Source organism: Falco punctatus (assembly GCF_963210335.1).
Source record: "Falco punctatus genome assembly, chromosome: 3".
In the NCBI taxonomy this organism is placed as follows: Eukaryota; Metazoa; Chordata; class Aves; order Falconiformes; family Falconidae; genus Falco; species Falco punctatus.
Window position 1 is genome coordinate 71,998,361 of NC_137582.1, and position 20,809 is coordinate 72,019,169.

The window sequence follows — 20,809 nt, forward strand, 5'->3', positions numbered from 1 at the left end:
AGGGTATAACGGTTTAAACCATCTTGACATCCACTTAAAAATCAGTCCATCCTAAGAAATGTCTGTATTTTCCCTAGCTGTTAGTGGAGAGGGCTTTGGGTTGTTTCCCAAAAGCAATGTTATGCAAAGCCATAATAAAAGAGCAAATCAAGTACTCAGAAACAGGAAGATTCCTGAATTAATGTTATTCAAGCAAACGTAATTTTTATGTCCTTGTGCAATACTAGACAAGTTCTCAAATCAGATTTTCCAGACATATTCACTAATTGGATATTTCTCATTGTCTGGATGGTTTTTTCTCAAAGCAATTCAAGCAGGATACAATAATTCACAGCAGTGGAAGCTGTTCATTGAGTATATCAAGTTCTATTTAAAAAAATCTAAATACCTTAATGCATTATTTTCCTAATATCCAAGTTTTCACCCAAACTTAAAGTCTAATTAATACAAAAAGAACATAAAGTTTTCAGGCTAGTCTGGTCCATGTGTAAGTTTTAGAAGTCTTTCAAAATACATCCAAAAAAGTTAGTGGTTATCTTCCTGAGATGGGAAATTTCTGAAGACGGAAGTTATGAGGGCAAGATTATTCTAAGAATATTTACAATAATGTCCCTAATGTCTATTCTCATTATTCTATTCTTTTTAATACAAGCTGCATATTAAGCTTTTTAAACAAGGTTTTAAATTCCATTAATAAGACACGGTTAAGCAAAGAGTATATAGTGGCGTCAATCAGAAAGAAATGGGCGACTCTGAGGAGTGGGCTTGAGTGCAGAAATAGTGACCAAGGAGGCTCAATGCCATGGGAGATCTTTTCCAGCTGTGTGGATGACACACTGTGAGCATGACAGTCTGCATGTATGACAAGCTTTTTTGTGGGAACATCACCTTTCTATTTAAAAGCACAGAAAGAAGTACCTATTTCTATGTAAGTTGCAGAACTTAACTAGATAACAGGAAACGAAACATCAACTTATTTAAAAAGGTGAGTTATCCTATAAAAAAAAATTTAAAGGCTGTTGCAGTATTTGTGGTCTGAAAGATTTTAGTACCAGCACTGAATGTTCTAAAGCTACGGAAGCTAAAACTATTTCAAGAAGGAAACAACCAGGATGCACTTCAAACTTTAATTAGGTAGAATCATAGCTCCAGTTCCCCTCAGACCCTGCCAGTCTACATCAAAATCAAAGAGTTTTTAAAAATATTTTAAGTAGCTACTAATTTAAAAAGAAAAATGAAGTACCTTTTTATTTTCAGTATATTATATAGAAGCTAATTCCAAGAGAGTATTTTTCATGTAAGAGACTCAAACATAACAGTTAAATCTGGTAGTTTTCAAATTATTACAAAAACCTTAGTTTCCTCTTGCAGTTCAGTCTCATTAAAATCCTTCAGCAGATCTATATATTAAAAAATCATTCTGGTACATTCTTATGATACACATACCTTTGTAAAAATAGCATTAAATTCCTATTTTGTATACAGAGAAAGGAAATAAATTAACTCTTGGGTGATATCCCTGAAACATAAGCAGTATGAATGGTGCTGGAGCATAATTAGGTTTGCATAAACTCTCTCCTCCAAACACCCATATACTATGCTATTTAAGACTAGCTTTGAAAACTGTAATTAAACAGTCAGAAAACCCCTGGAAAAGTAACAAAATAATCCAGCCACATAAAAGACATGGGGAGGAAACAAACAAACAAGCCCCCGGTTGATCGTTCAGGTTTCTTAATGAATTCTGGTAATTCCAGTAAGTTACAGAAACCAGGGAAGGACCTGAGCCACCAGCTCCATTCCTTTCAAACTTTAACAACTATATTACGCCTCTAAAAAACAAATCACTGCCAAGAAGTTGCTCAGCTTACTGAAATACGTTTTTCTCCTGTACACATTCTTGTCAGATAAATCTATAGCTAATAATTCCTCTCTGCCTGCTCATCTATCCTTACTGAAACACAAGGAGAAATACAATTCCCAAAGCTCCTGCTAACCCCCTTTGCCAGCTTTGAAAGGATTTGCAGGGGCCAGGAGTTTACAGTTGGGCTACAGCATGGCATCCATACAGCAAGGCTGTCTCGTTGCATCTTATAGTGATGGCTGTTGCAGGGCTGGTGGGGCCACCAGGTTTGCAGAGAACCAATGAGCTCCAGCTCACTCAGAGCTGACGGCATCTCCATAGCCCACCACACCGGCAAGCTGGGCAAAGCCACTAGACCTGCGATGCCCAGCATTTTGAACTAAGAACAAAGCCTTATTTGAAGGATGGACAGGACGCCACCTCTCCTTCAATATATTCACCCATCTCCCCCAGTTCCTGTCATGCCAGTCATGCAGTACGAAGCAGGCGGAAATTATTCATGGTTCCCTGCTGGGAATTCCCTCGGCAAACGTAAGGATGGATTAGCCAGCTCATGAATTGTCTTTCCTGTGGTTCGGTTCGGGGGCTGAGGAACACAGCTAGTGGACACTGCCAAAATACGTCTGGTGTCAGCTTACAGCTCTGGAGGGAGACTTCCTAATTGCCATAAATTAGCTGCTATTACCTGGCGTACAGGTTACAGTGGAGAATCAAGGAACATTGTCTCGGTGGCTCTCATTTTGCCCTCGGCTAGACACTGCAAAGGACATCTCGACTTCGCCAGGCCTTCTCGACTTCTGACAGCTGGCCAAGGAGCAAGGAGCAGAGCCCCGTCCTCCCCAGGTACAGCCAGCCAGCCCAGGGTGAGGAGGGGCACGAGACCAGGGTCACAGGCATGTTATCATCCCTGCTCCGACTCATCTTGCTGCTGTGGCACTGATAGATCTTGCGTTACCGCCAGTCTGAGTTTAATCGGCATTTTCTGTTTGAACACAGGGCCACAGCCTTGGTCAGCCATCTTTAATGGTGTTGTACACATCCAAAATGTCAGGAAAAAATATAGCCAGCAAAAATCTTCATATAAGTATAGCAGAAGAAAAAAAAAAAACAAACCGTAAATGTAAATATGCACATGACTAAACTCTGCCCTTTGTCTCACACCCATACAACTGAAATTAAATATAAAGATAATTTTAGCCCTGAGAGACACAAACACTGACTGACAGGTACAGTTCCTATTTACACTCAGGCTGAACTTGATTAGCACTGGAGCTGTGTAAGCGTAATCCAGCACAGCATCAGAAACTACTTTTATGTTCTCTGCATAATTTAAAGGCAAACATGTCTTTGTGGCTCGGATAAATGTAGGCAACCCAGTCTGTCACTTTGGTACGGCCTTGACTACAGCTCCTGCAAGTCTGTGGAAAATCATTGTTTCTATACCCCTAATCTGCAGAGCTCTGTAAGGCTAATATTTGCAGGTTCTTACTGCTCACTCTGTACATACAGAAATCTGTTTTTCACAGGGACCACGATCTAGGAGCTCTTCTTGATTTTAAGCAGTGGTTAGTGCTTGTGGAAAAGCTCCTTAGGTAGTGGGCTTCACTCTACTGTTTAGTTGGTCAGGCTGTCAGCTCCTTTCCCCTGTGTTTGTAGAAATCTTTCTCCAGGAACCATTTAAAACTAAACAAAGCAAAACAAAACCCCAGAACCAGAAACAAACAAACAAACAAAAAAAAAAAAAAAAAAAAAAAAAAAAAACAACTGAGCAGAAAGTACTAAGTGAAAGACAATTTGGGGATTACACTTTCATAATGCAGAGGGACACTGAAGGGTTTTGGGGACACTGGAGGGTTTTGTTATGTGCTTTGCTAGCTGTTCACTGACCTACCAAACCCCACTCCCAAGGGAAAAAACAAAACAAAGAAAAAAAGACCAAAATCGGAGGACAGTATGGCATATAAGGCTTCCTATCTCCTTGACCGTTTTCAGAAATGAAAGTGGTTACTCACAGAGGAGTAACAGAGCACAAGAGCAGGTTCAGGTATCTTTCCACAGTAGAAAAGAGGTATTTTCCAACCTACTTCTTTCAGCTACCTGCAGTCAGAGAAGTAACTTTCAATGTCTCAGGCTTGAGAGGGGACCCACAGGCAGATTTTCCATCTGTGTCAAGTGGCCCCACACCAGCATGGCCAGACCCGGCTGCCACCTTTCCTCCCTGCAGAAGCAGCCTGTACATAGTGCTGTTTACCCAAAAAGCCTACCCTACACCCAATCCTTAGAATAAAAAAAAAAAAAAAAAAAAAAACAACCAAACTTTAAAAGTGGAATCTGAGCACAGGATCCACCTTTTCTTAGTCATTTCTAGATGGAGACTCAATGGCTTCCCATGAAAAAATCATGAAGAGCTTTTGGTGGTAAAGTTGTTCTGGTCTCTTGTAGCCTGAGTAACTGAAAGGGGATAGGGACACATTTTCAAGATTTTTCTAGAAAAATATAACTATGGCATAAAGCTAGTATTGGTATAATAATCTTTCATTAGGTACTTCTGAATGCACTGTACTGTGATTTAATAGCATAGAAATATCTATTACTATAATATAGAATACTAATAAGTAATTCCCATGATAGAAGAGCCTATGTATTTGGGAAACAAATGTGAAAGCAGTGAAAAAACTCACTTTCCTAAATTAACTCTGATTTCCAGATTTTGATACTGAACTTTTCAATCATTATGTTTGAATAATGTCAGGGTATTGGTATCTAATACACTGCTTTAGATTAGGTTTGTCAACTGTCTAATAAAGCAGTATGTTCATCTCTTTTGTCTTCTGGGTGAGGACTCTTTATTACAGTATAGTATCCTTTTGTTTTAATGCTGCTCTGTAGTGGATTGCCAGCTCATTAATTTTTCTGCTATAACACCCAAATCCCTTTGCTGATCAGTGTGCTGGATGATTGATTCTCTGCTCCCAGACTAATTTTTTACATTGGACTGCATTTACCATCTGGTAGATAAATCACCCAAAACACTCAAATTCGGAGTCTGATTCCAGTGATCCTCTTTGTTTGCTCAGCCAGTAGCACAAATATCACTTGCAAATGTGGAGGTTGTGTCCTCTCACCTGGATAAACCTTCTATATTACAGAGAGAGGTTTTAACAAAGAGCATCGAATTAATCATAAACCTCTTCTCACTTAAAAAAAAAAAATAATCAGGCAACTGTTCTTGATGTTTTCTAGCCAAAATTTTTGTTTCTTCCCTACCATAGCCCCTAGTTTCTGACATGAAAAGGAGTATTTCTTACAGCTCAGAATCAATTTTGCACATTTCAAACACATATAACTGTTTTCACAAAGACATCCTTTGTAGGTGTAAACATCCACGCATGCAAAGAAAAGGACATTCTTTGCAGTTAAACAGAGAAGAAATACAATTAAACAAATTGTTTTTCCAACCCATGTTTTACACAAGAAAAATTTTCTAACACTTCAACAGGAGCCTGCCTATTTTATTTCCACTTTTATAACCTTGAAATGATAGTTCCATAAAATTGTACTTCAAATCAAGACAGGGAAAAGGAACTCTGCCTCACAGAATTGTCTAGGTAAACTTCTGTAAGAGGTGGGGGAAGAAGGAAAAGCTGCTGGAGGGACACGGTTCTTTAGAAAAGTAACCGTTCATCTGCCCACTACTGCAGATGGTGGTATCGCTCGGCTGGAGGCAGGGGCCTTTCTTTAGCCTACGGATTTTCTGCTGCTCCCTTCTTCCCCGGAGAACCCATTTGGCACAACACACTGACCTCTGCTTCTCCCAGAGGGATTAGATAAAGGCAGCACACAATCAGAGTCAATACTAATTAGCAAAATGTAAACACTTAATTAGATCAATGCTATTCTGAGTTTTAAAGCAGCAAACTACTATCCAGCCACAAATGTTATCTAACTTTCTATGGAAATACCTGTTGAAAGTACTGTTTGAGCTGTCCCCATCAGCCAGCTAAAGACTTTATATCTTGCTCTTGTGTTTCATGGACACCCTTAAGGATTAAAATTTACATTTTCAAAAGCACTCACTCATTTTGAATGCCTGAACTACTCTGGGCATTTTCTGCATAGCACAGACACCTTTACCTTGCCCATATCTCAAGCTTTCATGCTGCTTTTGTTAAGATTCTTGTTCGATTTAAAATTCTGGAGGAATTGTAGCAGTTCTGCAAATGATGCTTATCTAATCACTCATTCTTTGTAGTCACATGTGAAACTGCGTGTGAAACAGTCTCTGAATAGGGGAGCAAGTAAAACTCTTGTAAGGTACAACGAACGCCTCCGTATGCTTCAGGTTTAAGCAATGGAGCACCTTCTCACCCGCTGCCAAAATACGCGTGCTTATAGGTTTTCTATAGTCATACACAAGTAGATGTGACAGCATGATTTCACTGGGGGCTGTGTGTTTCTTCTTCCATCAACACAAGGCAGTGCTCACGAGTTGGTAACTGAGACTGGTTAAGCGCTTCTTAAAGCAGAACTTTTTGGTCAGCAGTAGGTGAAAGCTGCAATGTGTCACTCCTGAAGTTGGGTGGAAATGTGCCATTCTGGGAAATAATAAGGGCTGGATCTGTGGTGAAGCAACTGGAGCACCTAAAGCTGAGCATTTTGTGTTCATCTGAACACACTACGGTGATCAAGGGTAGATTAATCAGTTTGCACAGATCCAGCTCTCTGGCTCAAGTCCCCACCCCCATGCACCCCATCTGCTTCCACATTGATCCTGTGAGATTGGTGTGAGCCAGAGGAGATGCCCCAGGGCCTTTCCCTGAGGAACAGGGTTGTCGCCTGCCAGCAAGCCAAGCAGCTGGAATGAGGCTGGCTACAGCAGCTTTGTGGCCAGGCAGAGCCAGACTTCAGGAGGTTTTGGCCTCCAGACCTGAAAAGAACCATTTCAAGTCCTCAACACCCTGTTTGTCAAGAACATCATACTCGTCTTCTTGTTCACCTGCACCCTAAAGGTTATTCTATGCATCTTATGAAAGCACAGAGGTTTGCACCTATTTAAGATATACAGAGACACAGGGAGGTTTCAGCCTGGTGGAAAGGGGTTAGGGGAGGAGCTGGCATCTACTGAGAGAAGCCAGGTCCCTTCAGAAAAACTACTGACAGTTCTGTCTTGTTCCTGATTTTCTCTTCTTTCATTTTCACATGTTTTCCTGCAGGTCTTAATTAACGCTATTTCTGAAGCATGGATGAGGATCCTGCCAGCTTGAACATGGTTATATAATGCAGGTGTTTCAAGACTGTAATTGCACCTAAATTTATTTTTATAATACTAAGTCAAAATAGAGATATTACAAGGATTTAATTTTATTTTGAACCAGATCCTTTAAACACTGTTGCTGTAACACATAATCTACTATCAGAAAAGTCCTGTCTTTTCAGTCCTTAGAAACTGTCTACTATAATGAGAACTTAAATTATCCTAGAATGAATCCCGATTTGCTAGTCAAACACCACCTCCTCACAAACTGCACTATGACCAATGAGGCAGTTTTAGCGCAACTTAAAAAAAAAATTGATATCAGCGTAACATTAAATTGCTCACTTAAACAAGGAAATTCACACCAGCAATAGATATGCAAATGCACGCAGAGCCTGGTCTGCCTCTCAGCTCCCATCCACCCAGGTCTGGGGACATAACCAGGTCAGCAATGACAGAAGACTTCTAGGTACTCTTCTAGCAAAGACCTTCACTGGCATCTTGCTCCCCACTCCAAAGGAGACAAAAGTTCCCTGGTAAGATTCTTTAAAACAAAAAAATTACCTGACTCTTTGGCTTTTTAAAAGCAAACAAATAAATAAATAGAAGAACATATGACCCATAAATCTGAAATATTTAAACAACTAATGGCACCACTAGATATATACTTAATAATTCTGCCTTCAGATCCCCTTGAAGCCACCTGCAAACTAAATTAGAACTGAAAATACATTGCTGGTGTTCAGCAAGACAAAAGGACAGATTCAAGGTTCTCCAGGAAACTTCCATTTCATCAGATCACAATTTTCATAGCTGAACTTACTCCTAACCAGATTTTTCTGCATCTTCTTATTCTTTTTCTTGAAGAAAAATATCACACAAAGAAGACCCATTTTGCTAAGAAATTGTTTCATAAAATAAAATCTGCCATGGATTGATTTAGTCAAACAAGCCCTTCACCATACACTTAGGAACTCCACAAAACACAATTCACTCTCTCACGCTTTTTCTCTTCTTCTTCCTGTATTTGTATCTCTGAATTCTTAGAATTTCAAGATGATCTAAGAATAAACTACAGCAATTAGAGAGGGCTGTTTAGTTTACAGCACATTATTTAATTGCAATTTTATTAGCTAAATCTATTCTTCAGATAGAACTATTTTTTTAAGAATAATTTATAAAGAACTTCCTTGGTCTTCAGATCCATTGAATATTACAGACTGCTTAGAAAAAGACAGGCTTTCATCTCAAAAATGACATGTCCTTTACCTCCACTGTCGTTCTACAGAATCTGTAGGGACTTACCAAGGAGGATAAGCACTAGTCTCGAGTCAGAAGAATAGATCCTTTTTCAACATTGGTGCTCAGCGTTTTTTCTTTCCCAAATGCTAACAGCTACAGTTATTTTGGGAACTACTGCCACTACCTGCTTTGTGGACACTCGCCAAAGTCTGACCACAGGCTGGAAAAGTCACAGGCAGTTTCAGTTGACAGATCAATGGTGAAACATGATAATCTCTTTATAGAAAAAAGGGTAAATTGAGCCTCCTGCCATTTTCTGTGGGATTCTCTGCCTTTGTACTTTTCTACTCAAAAACCTTGACCACAGCTGCTTTTTTTTCCCCAAGTCCAAGTAAATATTAACTCTCCCCTTTATCCAGTCTACTGTCAACTCTAGAAGAAAACCAGCAGGTTATAAGTACCGAGTACTTATCCTTATATCAATAGCAAGAAAAGAGTGAGAACTTCTTGTTTCCCCTTTAACTGGAATTATCAGAGAGGTCTTGGTGCAGAAAGAATGTTTCCTTGGCAATATTTTCCACAACAAACATATCTCCTCTTTTCCCCTTTTCAAAAAATGATAAAGAAATTGGATTCAATCCAGTCCTCTCAGTCAAGCCTCAATTGCTCCATCACGCTACCAGTTCTCACTAGTGACAATGATGGAGTGACACCTGTTATGAGATGATTTTCTGCTATTCTGACACTTTCAATTCTCCTTTAATTACCTTTCGGCTCTTTAATCAGCATAAGAATCTGCCCTGCAAGGACATTTCATGTCTAGTTAATTACACTAAAGGGAAACAAGTATGTGCATATTACTGTCTGAGTTTTAATTTTTCTTTTTAATCACTGTTTTAACTTTTTACTTATAGTTGATTTATATTCATGCCTTACAATAGTTTCTCAAAGTGATATGTAACCTGACTCTGTTTAGATCATTTACTTCAGAAGTTTGATTGGCACAAACACATATCACGGTTTATTTGCCTTGACTGTTATAATTCTTTTACGGGAAGATAAGTCATAGTATCTTAGATAAAATAACCAATTATCCTAGCCCCATCTACCATCTCAGATCAAGTTTATCTATGCAAACATAAAAAGATGTGTACTTCTTAAAACAGTTAGGATCATTTACCTGAACCTGTACCTTTCTTCCATCTCCTGCCTCTGCATTCTCATCAATGTGGCTTCATTTTCTGCAGCACAAATTTTGGCCTTGTATAACTTAGAATGGCAAACCAGAAAAAAACCACCAACCCTCACCCACTTAATCTTCACAAAACCCACAAAGGGTATATCTGCTCCAGCTGATAAGCACGATGAAAGCCAGTCTTGAGGCCACAGCTCATTCTGGTTCAGAGTCCCCACTGAGCCCAGGCAGAAACAAGGTCAAACTCCAGACACCGGCAGTGCCTGAGATTTATATCCTCCCAAACCAGTGCTCACACCTGCCACATGGGTTGGACACAGGCAGGGTCAAGGGACCTACGTGCTGGTGTTCAGCTCTTCCCTGTCACAGCAGGGAAAGTCTGGACCCAAGCTTCAGACAACACACAAGCCTAGAGTGAGAAAGAGCGTACATAAAGCTCATTTTGGCCAACTCACTCATAAACTCCAGTCTTCACCTCAAGTGTAGAACTACCAGATGCGAGTAGCTTTAGACCCCTTCTTATTCTCAGGAAAAAGGCAAAGGTTTCAGCTCTTACATGCCTTAAAGTAGTGACAGTTCATCGTGGTTTGAACCCTACGGCTATAATTTGCCAGTAAATACAGACAGCACCTTTGGAAGCATGCCTTCTCAGTGCTGACGTGTCTTAGATGCTTCTGAGAAAGAAATCCTTACAAAGGTGATTGAATAATCATCTCCCTATGAAACTGTTTCCTGAGGCACAGAGAACTTGTGCATCAAATGTTGTGTTTCTAACCCTACCATAGCCATATTTGTTTAGGTTTTTAGCATTTTAAAAATTCTCAGTGTCTCATTCTGCAACTATCAAACCCTTTTGGAAGGAAGCAGAGTTAGCAAAAGCAAGGGCAACATTCAAGCAGAGATGGTGTCCTGCCAAGACAAAGTATTCCAAGTACTCCCCTGCTTTGGTTTGGCCACTGTGATCTCAGATTTTGCCGTCTCCCACCACCCCCACAAACTGTCAGGCACTGAAGAAGGGTGTACTGCTGGTGGCTCACACACTGAATTGGGTCTGGCTGAGCCCCACAGCAGCCCTCGTAGAGCTGTGCCTGTACTGGTAGCTGGAAAGGTGGTGATAACACAGCAGGGTTTTGGCTACTGCTGAGCAGCGCTCGCACAGCACCAAGGCTGTCGCTCCAACCTTCCCCCCCTGCCCTGCCCCCAGTAGGCTGGAGGTGGGCAAGATCCTGGGAGGGGACACAGCCAGGACAGCTGACCCAAATTAGCCAAAGGGATATTCCATACCATCTGATGTCTGCTCAGGTATGAGAGCTAAGAGAAAGGAGGAGGAAGAGGGGCATCTGTTATTTACATTTGCCTTCTGGAGCAACCACTATGCATATTGAAGCCCTGCTTCCCGGGAAGCGGCTGAACATCCCCTCCTGGTAGGAGGTAGAGAATAACATCTTTCGTTTTCCTTCACTTCTGCTCCCACAACTTTTTCTGTTGCTTCATTAAACTGCCTTTATCTTGACTCAGGAGGTTTTTTTTTTCATTCTTCCCCCTTGTTCTGCCGAGGAGGGGAGTGACAGAGCGGCTTTGTGGGCACCTGGTGTCCAGCCAGCGTCAACCCACCACGGTCCTTTTTGGTGCCGTTTTTATGGCAGTTAAGTGTGCTACAGCTATATTAGTTATTCAAGTGGCAAGCTCCTGTGTGGGTCACAGAGTTTGTTGTCTGAACTGCTTTTCTGTATTTTGCTAAGCTTGGGAACATGTTAATAGAAAAAATGGCTATGTGCTTTGTCCTGGCATTGATGGTTGTGCTGGGGGAGCTATCTTGTGGAGAAGATGAGGGAATACATCTCCCCCTCCCTACCCAGGACTGATGTGGATGGGTTTATTATGCAGGCTCCTGAGGTCCTTGCTCACCCTTATATGGGCTGTTTAATACTGTTAGCTAATACTGTTGGCATAGTATGGGTTTTGTGGAATTTGGTCTTATCCTGGTATAAAAGGAGACAACTTTTGGGTGAGGCAATACTGAAATGTGCCCTAAAATGGGTGGTCTCTAGTTGGCAGGGTGTGTGGAAGGATTTGGGCAGATTCCTAGGACAGTTATTGCCCGCCATAAGCTGGGACTTTACACCTGAACAGGCAAAGCAACCCTGGCACACTGACATGCCACCTAGTAGACGGGTGCCTTGCCTACCCCAATGAAAACCAACAGCCTCTAGCACTGTCCTGGGGCCTGGGCTACAGTGCAGTACTCTCAGAGGACTGTGATTGAGGCAGGGACCCAAACCGCAACTAAGGACACCATGGTTGAGATAGGGGCACAAACAACATCTAGAGTAATTGCCCCAGTAGCGAAAAAGAAACAGTGGACAAGAAGAACAACTGGGCCATAATGATTAGTAAGGGAGGAGGAAGAAGAGGAAAATTTTGATCAAGAAGCTGGTCCTTCAACAAAGAAATTGGAGGAAGGAGTGAGAGAATCTAGACAGCAAATGGAAAATACCCAGTCCCTGACCCATGAGAACTTCGAGATATGCAGAAAGATTACAGCTGCCAGCCAAGTGAGCAGATTGCTGCCTGGCTGCTCTGATGCAGGGATAACAGGGCTGACAGGCAGCAACTGGAAGGTAAGGAAGCCCAACAGCTGGGATCCCTTCCTAGAAACTGGATATTTGAGAGAAAAATTGGAAAAGAGGCAGCAAGCTGCAGTCCAAGGGGCAGCTCCTCTCAAGTGTGAGGGCAAGATATCCACTCAAGGGAAGATCTTGTGAAGTCCCCAGGAAAGTGGACTACTGCAGATGAAAGCATCCAGTACCTGAGAGAAATAGTGCTACTGCAAGTCATCTACAATGATATAGATAATGATGAGGCCTCCAAAGACCCAGAGGATCTCCTGTATACATGGGCCATGTGAAGGAAGGTTGTTCAAAGTACCCCAGTGTCATATTCTAACAGCTTGGCAGCAGTGTATTGCCTGGATATGGATACACCAACCGTGGAGACAGTGTCTTCTTGGCTCCCAGACTTTGAAGAAAATCTCTGTACTTTCTCATCCCTACAGGCCAGTACCTTGGCTGTCAGGGGCACCCCAAGAAATCAGTCTTCTCCTGCCCCAGTCAGAGGGGAAGGGAGCCACGTGGTGCACTCTGATTCTTCCTGCATGACCAGGGGGAGGGCATGAGGAAGTGGGATGGTGAAACCACCTTTAATTTGGAAGCCCCTGTACACAAACTGAGAGGGAAGACAGCTGTTAGGAAGGGGTCACCCAAGAAGGCTGTCACCGTAGTGGTTGTAGAGACACAAGAAAGTAGTCAACACTATCCCAGACATAGAACTGAAACCATCGCCCTTGATCCTGATGAGGGGACTTCTGGTCTGGCACTGCAAGAGTCAGACAGTGAATACTCTGACCAGGAACAGGAATAGAGGGTCCCTGCCTTTGGCCGGGAGGAGGAATGGGATGACCGGGTGTGTGGATTTGATGGCCTGGCACATTAGACCCACAGAAGTATAAGGCTTTGGTAGACACTGGTGTATGCTGGTGCCATCAGAGTACAGGGGCACAGAACACATCTGGATCTCTGGAGTGATGCCAAGAATTGTCTTTATTGGAGGCTGAGGCAAGCTTAGCAGGGGACAAGTGGGAAAAGCACTCCATTGTGACCTGCTCAGAGGCCCCTTGTATCCTTGGCATAGACTACTTCAGAAAGGGTACTTCAAGGACCCAAAGGGGTACCAAGGAGCTTTTGGTGTAGCCACCGTGAATACAAAGATCAAACAGCTACCTACCCTGCCTGGCCTCTACGAAGATCCCTTTGCTGTGGGGCTGCTGCAAGCTGAAGAACAGCAGATGCCAATTGCTACCAGGACAGTGCACCGGCAGCAATATCACACAAACCGGGACTCCCTGGCTCCCACCTGTGAGCCAAGGAGCGATCAACAAGACGCACTCACCTTTTAACAGTCCCGTATGGCCGGTGCAAAAGTCTGGCAGAGGGTGGAGGTTGACAGTAGACTAGAACAGCCTGAATGAAGCAATGCCACCACTGAGCGCTGCTGTACCAGACATGTTAGAGCTCTGACATGAACTGGAGCTGAAGGCAGCAAAGTGGTATGCTACAACTGACATTGGCATCCAGCAAAGGTCAACCCACCACACACACAAAATACAGAAGATATGTTCTTAATTTCTAGTCTTTGATTACAGCAGGTACAAATACATTACATGCATCACATCAAAGTGCTACACAGACAATGCTTGAGCAGATAATTTTTTTCTTGAAATGTGCATGCTATGTCTCTTCTGCTAGCACTGGTATCCAGCGATAGTAAGCTTGGGGGATCCCTGCTACAGGATCTTGAGGGCAGACTCGAAGGCATCTAACAGAGTAATGGGAATAAAGAGTCCCTAGTTGAACATCCTCGATTGCACATCAGGGATATGCAGGAACAACAGCTTCAGCAGGAGGTGCTGAGGAAAAAGACTTGCAAATTCTGAATGAGATGGCACTCATTGATGGTGGAAAGTAGACAGAAGCAAGGATGAGACAAAAAGAAGTATTTTTCTGTGGTGCCACATGCACCTCCAGCAACAGTGACAGCAGCCGTAATTCAAATGCATTGCTCCCTCTTTGAGTGTGTGCAGTAATCAATAATTAATATATTTTTTTCTCTTCTGTTGTATACTACGCAGACTTACGATCACGCTCCTGGACCTTTTTGCCTTATCTGCATTTAAACTGGATCTCCTTTTGCTCATCTCACTCACCTTCTGTGCCCTTCCCAACTCTTCTTCCTCTAAAACTCTGTTTGCACATGGAAAACAGGCATGCTTTGAAAACAAAAGCATATGATGTGGCCAGTTCTTGCCACCCTTGCCCACCCCCTGTGAGTTGCTCCCACTCTTGGCTGTGTATCTTTTCTCATACTGCTTCCTTACTCCCTTCTGCTTGTGTACCTGTTGACACCTTCCACTCCCATCCCTCTTCAGGACCCACTCTTGTTGCCCAGCCTCCAGACACTTTTGTCCTACTGATGGTGTCCTCCTCACCCTTCTCACCCTACCACATTTTAAAATAGCATACACATGAATTTTGCTTGTGCTTGTTGCACTCCTGTTGGCTTACCACATTCTCTTCTTTCATCTCTCTTTTTTTTTTTTTCTACTCTTTCCACATTCTTTGTCTTATTTACTCCATGAGTTATTTCAGGGCAGAAACCATTTCTCCAAAGCATATCGGAAGTTAAGATAATGTATATATGGTGAAGGATGGCTCCACTGTAGCTTTCTCTGCTGTTCTCTCTAAAAATTTACAAGCTTTTTGACAGCTTGTACTTCCATGCTTAATAAACAGCACATCATAGATTCAGCCATCACATAACCCTATCACAGGATAGATACTTTCCTTTGTCCCTCTATCCCCTTTCTTCTCCCTAATCGGTAATTTCTATCTACTTTTATCTACAAACTATTTCAGACATGTTATGACTGTGCAAAAGAAAAGTATTCATAACCCTCAGAAGAGGAATTCCATGAAAGAGGTGTCCTTAATTTTTCCTTGACCTCACTCAATCTTCAATAAGCTATCTTAAAACAATTTTTTCTTCTTTATGTTCACTCAAAGAGAATTTAAGAAACCAGGAGCAGCATATGGCCTATGAGATGCATTGGAGGTGTGTGGAATTGTGCCAAATAAGTATATTTTACCACATGAAAGAATAGCAAGCTGAACTTACCAAAAGAAACATACTCCTGTTACTGAACATCCTGGGTGTACAAATCCAAACCAATGCACTGAGCAGTATCACTGGTTAAGTGTGTGTTATCTTTCACCAAAATCTTCAGTGTTTTGTCAGTTATGATCAAATTGCAACCCCTGTGGCTGCCACACGTGACCGGAGCGTACCTCACACCAGAGACTCAACTGGACTGAAACTGAAGATGCTCACGCGCAGCCTATGTGTCTCTAGGGAGTACCGGTGGGTCAGGAGCTTGTGCACTAACTACATTTTGTACTTACCTTTACACCTGGGATGCTTAATAACCCCCTGTAGTTCACAGACTTTATTAAGGACACAACTGTCTTATAGCCTGAGCAGAGAAGCAAGCATCACACCACCCTACCCACAGGCAGTGAGTATCAGAACTGTTGCAGAAGATGACTACAGGTAGCACTGGGAATAATATAACATCTCTAAAATGCCAGCTTTTTTTTTTACTCCATTCTGGGTAAAATGGAGCTACTTCATTTTCCTAGCTTAGCAAAGTATGGATTTAAAGATGAACAAACACAAGTCCACGTTGTCAGTTAACTCCAGATATGTCTTAATGCCCTGTTTTCTGCTCTAATCACTTAGTTGTATGTTCTTCACTTGGCCAGGGATGATGTAATTATATAATAATTTAACAATAGAGCAAACTGCAATGCATCTGGCAAAGGGGCAGAAGTAAACTGAAAAAGATATCTTAATTTTCATGTTGTCTGACTGTGTCCTTCCTCCACTTTCCAATGCTCTTTTGCTACAGCAAACTTTCTTAAGCAGCATATTCTGGAGGAATAAAGGAGAGGAGTTCAGCATTTCCTAAAAATTTAACAAAAAATAAAGGCAGCTACATAATCTAGCAGTGATAAAATATTATAAGCTCAGGAACCATCCCAAAAAGTTTAAGAAACTGTTCCAGGGCAGCAGGTCAACCCGATGCAAATATCAAAATGACAAAACAACAGAGGAGAGAAGAGTTTTGCTTCTCCGAGTGTGGAAGGTATTTAGAGTCCAAACATTTGAAGAAAAAGTAGTGTTCTTAAGTTTACCTTTCAATATAAATAGCAATCTACATGATAGTAGTCCATTGAGAAAGGTGCTAATGCCGACAGCTGGCCCCACGTGTAAAGATGGGAAAGTCATCTTTTGCAGAGAGCCGCTTATCCAGTAAAAGTTAATGAAGCTATGCAGAGGAAAGTGAGGTGAAAATCTGTCCCAGATAATATGTGTTGATATTACTTCTTTCAAAATTAATGTTGAGAACTGAAACACTGCAGCTTTGCATGAAACAGTTAACGTACAGCAGAATCTGACTACTGCATTTTTTAAATGAAATTTTCCTTCTGTATTTTTGCAGTTACACTAAAAATAGCTCCTGCCACATGCTCATATATAGCACATATATTTGCTCTGCCTATTTTTAGTAAAACCAAATTATTCTGAATGTCTTCAATATAGCATACGGTTTTCTAATTCCAGGTCGGAAAGCCCTCTTTCTGTGATGGTTTCTAAATAATGGTATCTGTGTGTTCCACATTATCTTAGAAACTTCCTTCTATATTTCATCAACCTTCCATATTTAATCTCCATGATTTATGCACGTGCTGTGGTTTAATGACCCACATGTCTCTGACGGGTAAGCCGCTAACACCAGTGACACATTAACCTATTAACCTCTCTTTAAGAATAACCATGATATTCATACAAATAGAATGGAAAACTCAGGCAAGCAGTAAAACAGTAGCATTGTGGTAACACGGACTCTTAACGGGTGTATGTCTAAACAGGGTAAAATAGAGAGTAGATGAGCATATCAAGACTGAAGAGCAGTCAGAATTATTATATTGCAAAATCATTTTGCCACAGCTTGCTGGTCTGTGAGTTTGATGGCCGGCTTTAGCAGCATTATCCATATTACAAAATATAATTGGGAGGAAGATTGCTATTCAATTCACTCGTTCCTTGAAAGCCGTCAGACAGTTTGGGGACCCTCTCCGGGAAGGCACCGAGAGTTCCTTCCAAGGTGGGAACGGCCTCCCAGCTTCCTCCCAGCTCCCGCAGAAGACAATGGGAGCGGGGGCTCCGCGCACCGGGCGAGGAACGTTCATCACCTTGGAGAAGGCACTCGGGCGGCCCTCGCCGCGGAATAACCCGGCGTCAAACACCAGCAGGAAAAATAAATAAACATTACCATTTCTAGATACCAGTTTCAGAAGAAAAACAAGTCTTTCCAACAAACTGTAAACTTTATGCTGCATGTATTTACTTTGTTCTACTTTAAAAACACCACCGTATCCCTCAAGATGCAAGAAAACGTGCTGCTGTCACGCCGAACCGATTCATCTCCATTGAAACTGTGCTATACCAGCACCTACTTCTGCACAGGATGGGCAGGCACCACCAAGCATTCTCCTGTCACGCACCCAAGGCAGGGGAAATCCCTAAAAAGCTTATTCCGCGCACATCACAGGGTATTTCGCTGTCGGCGTCTCACCCGGAGCGAACCTACGCGGCAAGGGGCCGGGCGGGTGGGGGCTGCCCCGGGCCCGGGGCTGGGCTGCGCACACGGACGGGGTGGGACGGGGGGCGCAGCCCTGCGAGCCCGGTGCGGGGCTGCGCTGCCGGCAGGACGGGGGGGAGCGGGGGCGGCCGGGGCGGGCGGCGGGCACCTGCCGGCACCGCGGCGGGGGTCGCGGAGCGGAACAAAAGCCGAGAGCCGGCGGCAAACTCCTTCCCTGCGGCGGGACCCGCTGGAGAGGGGGCTCCCCCCCACCACCCACCCCGGGGAGGGGCTCTCCCTGCCGGCCGGGGCGCCGGCCCGCCGCACCCGGGGCCGGGGCGGCCGCCGCTCCTTTGTTTTCCGCCGCCCGCAGCGCCGCGCCGCGCCGGGCAGGGCAGGGGGGAGCGGGGGGGCGGGGGGGGCACAGGGGGGGCGGGGGGGGCAGGGGGCCGCGCTCGGCCCTCCACGTGCACGCGTGGGCTGCCCGCGGGGCGGGGGGCGGGAGCCGGCGGCATTACCTGAGCAGTTGATGCCTTTCCCCTTGCCGCCGCCCTGGCACTCGGCGCCGGGCAGGGGGTGGGAGGCGCGGCCGGCGGGCAGCGCGGAGAGGGCGAGCACCAGGAGGGCCGAGGTGTAGCACAGCGCCAGGGGGGGTCCCGCTCGCAGGAGCGGCCGGGCGGCGGCCGGGCTCTCTCCCAGCATGGCGAGGGGCGGCCGAGGAGCGGCAGCGGCGGCGGGATGGCGGCGGCGGCGGCAGGCCCGCAGCATCAACCGGAGCCCGCGGCGCCGCCCGGGCGGGACCGTCCTTTCTCCGCCGTGCCGGAGCACACCTTCAGCATCCCCGCCGCGGCGGCCGCACGGACCCGCCGCTGCCGCCGCCTCCGCCCGGTGCCCGGCCGCGGGCAGGGCTGGCCGCGGCGGTACAGCGCGGCCCCCGCAGCCCGGCGGTGTGCGGCGGCCGCCTCCGCGCCTGCCCGCCGGCGGGGCCGCCTCGCCCCGGCCGCGCTCCTTTGTGCGCGGCGCCCGGCAGCGCCGCCGCTCCGCCTGCAACAAAGGGAGCGGAGCCGAGGCGGCTGCTGCTGCTGCTGCTGCCGCCGCCGCCGCGGAGGGGGAGGAGGAGGAGGAGGAGGGAGAGAAGGGGGAGGAAGCACACGTGATGGCAGCCCCCTCCCCCGGGACCGGAGGGGAGGTGAGGGGCTTCTCGCTCAGCGGGCGAGGCGAGCGGCAGCGGCGGCAGCGCCCGCCCGGAGGGGCTGCCCCCGCGGGGAGCGGGTGGGGGGACCCCGGCGCGGCGGGGGGTACCGGCGGTAGGACTGATGGGGGAGAGAAAGCAGAGCGGGTCCCGGGGGGCGGCGTGGCAGCAGGGCCACCGCACGTCGTCTGCCATCCCACGAGATGGGTTATTACTCACTGCTAAGCCGGCACGAGTGGGGCTGAGGAAGGACGCAAAGGGACCGTCTCTGCTATCGATTAATTGTGAGGCTCGTGTCTAATCCTTACTGAACGGCAGCCCAGCACGCACGGCGGGAGCATTTGTACCCATCCAAGTAAATAAATACATTCTCGGTGAAGGTGGTGACTCCTGTAACACAGCGCTTTTGCTGTCTGGGGTTTTCCCGGTCCCTCACGCTGAGACGCTTCGGGGGTCCAAAGCTCTGCACGGGTACAGGGGTCCGAAGCACTGCATGGGTACAGGGTGCCAGGCACGTATCCTGGGTGCAAAACCCCAGCACGTGGCTGTATGGCTGGAAGCTTTGTGTAAATTGACTGCTCTGCTACTATTTCTGCACGTGGAAAACACAGGACAATGCTTTACATTCAACAAGAATTCTTCCTGTCTCAGTTGTCACTTACATTTCATGCCAATTTTTTAATCTGCTGTGCAAATACACTGTACGTTTGTTTTTCAGGGACAAGAACTGCCCGTTTCCTTGGCCTCTCTGCTGCTGCATGCCACCAGCTTGCCATAAGGTATAGAGCTTGTGTCAGGAGACCTGGCTTGCTCTAAGGTATAGCTCTTCTGTGAGGAGACCTTTGAGTAGTTTGTTAGCCAGAGCAGTCAAGAATAAGGCCATAAATCCAGCAGTAAGCTTTGGGTAGGCACAGTGGTGAGACACGTAAAGTCAGATTGTTGTGTTTTTAAATACAGCGATGAAGAGGTAAGTCCTGTATCACTAAGACTGAGAGAGCAATTTCCTTTCGGCATATGGGGTTTAACACTGACTGCCTCTGCCAAGGAAACTCTTCTGTAGAAATCACTTGTTCCTTTTGCCAGCAGTGCTGCTAGATGTCAGAAGAGCTCTGCTCCTCGGTAACTTGAGGTGCATTAACTCACATGGGGCCTGTCCTGCTGTAACTGGGCTGCTGAGGTACATTGGCTGGGAAGTTTAAAACCTGCTAGATCTGCATACTGCAATCTGGTCTGCTAAACAGGTAAAGCTTTTGCATCTTTAGGCCATGGGAGCAGCACAGATCTTGTGTTTTGAAGGTAGCATTTTGCTGCTGTGGGAGCAAATACTCCGTATAACCCACTCCATAAACACAACTAGATGCATCTTACACTAAATATGCTATTTTCCTGTATTCTTGCTGGAGGGCTGGACCAGAACTGCCCTCACGTCTTACATTAGAAAGCCTTTCTAATGCCCAGCCTGAACACATTCAAGACCAGCTCACACCCGCTTGCCCTTGTGCTGTGCAATGTTTCAGTCAGGCATTTCTCTTTCCCTTGCATTTAAATCTATAACATATTTATAGGCACGAGGCATTGCCTCTCTCAGCTTGTCTAGCCTGCCAGTAAGTTTTGTTAGGCTCCTCCTAGAACTCTGTTAACTCAGATTTTACTGCAATAGATACAATTTGAATTCAGCTTTCTTCAGCATAGCTGACAGGCAACATGTAACAGTTTTTCAGACAGTATTGCCAGTCTTCGCAGTGGGGGTAATCTCCCTTGATTTCTTCCAAAGCAACTTGTTCTCATACAGCCAATTTGCTTTT

General features: G+C 45.0%; 1 protein-coding gene across 1 annotated transcript in view; it reads right to left on the reverse strand.

Moving 5' to 3' along the window:
- The window catches only part of TMEFF1 (transmembrane protein with EGF like and two follistatin like domains 1), a 129,630-nt gene extending 110,421 nt beyond the window's left edge, over positions 1-19,209 (reverse strand). Inside the window, exon 1 of the mRNA XM_080378619.1 lies at positions 18,331-19,209. Coding sequence (XP_080234745.1) covers positions 18,331-18,580 — 250 coding nt within the window. The 5' untranslated portion in view covers positions 18,581-19,209. The remainder of the gene's footprint in view (positions 1-18,330) is intronic.
- Positions 19,210-20,809: the final 1,600 nt, after the last annotated feature.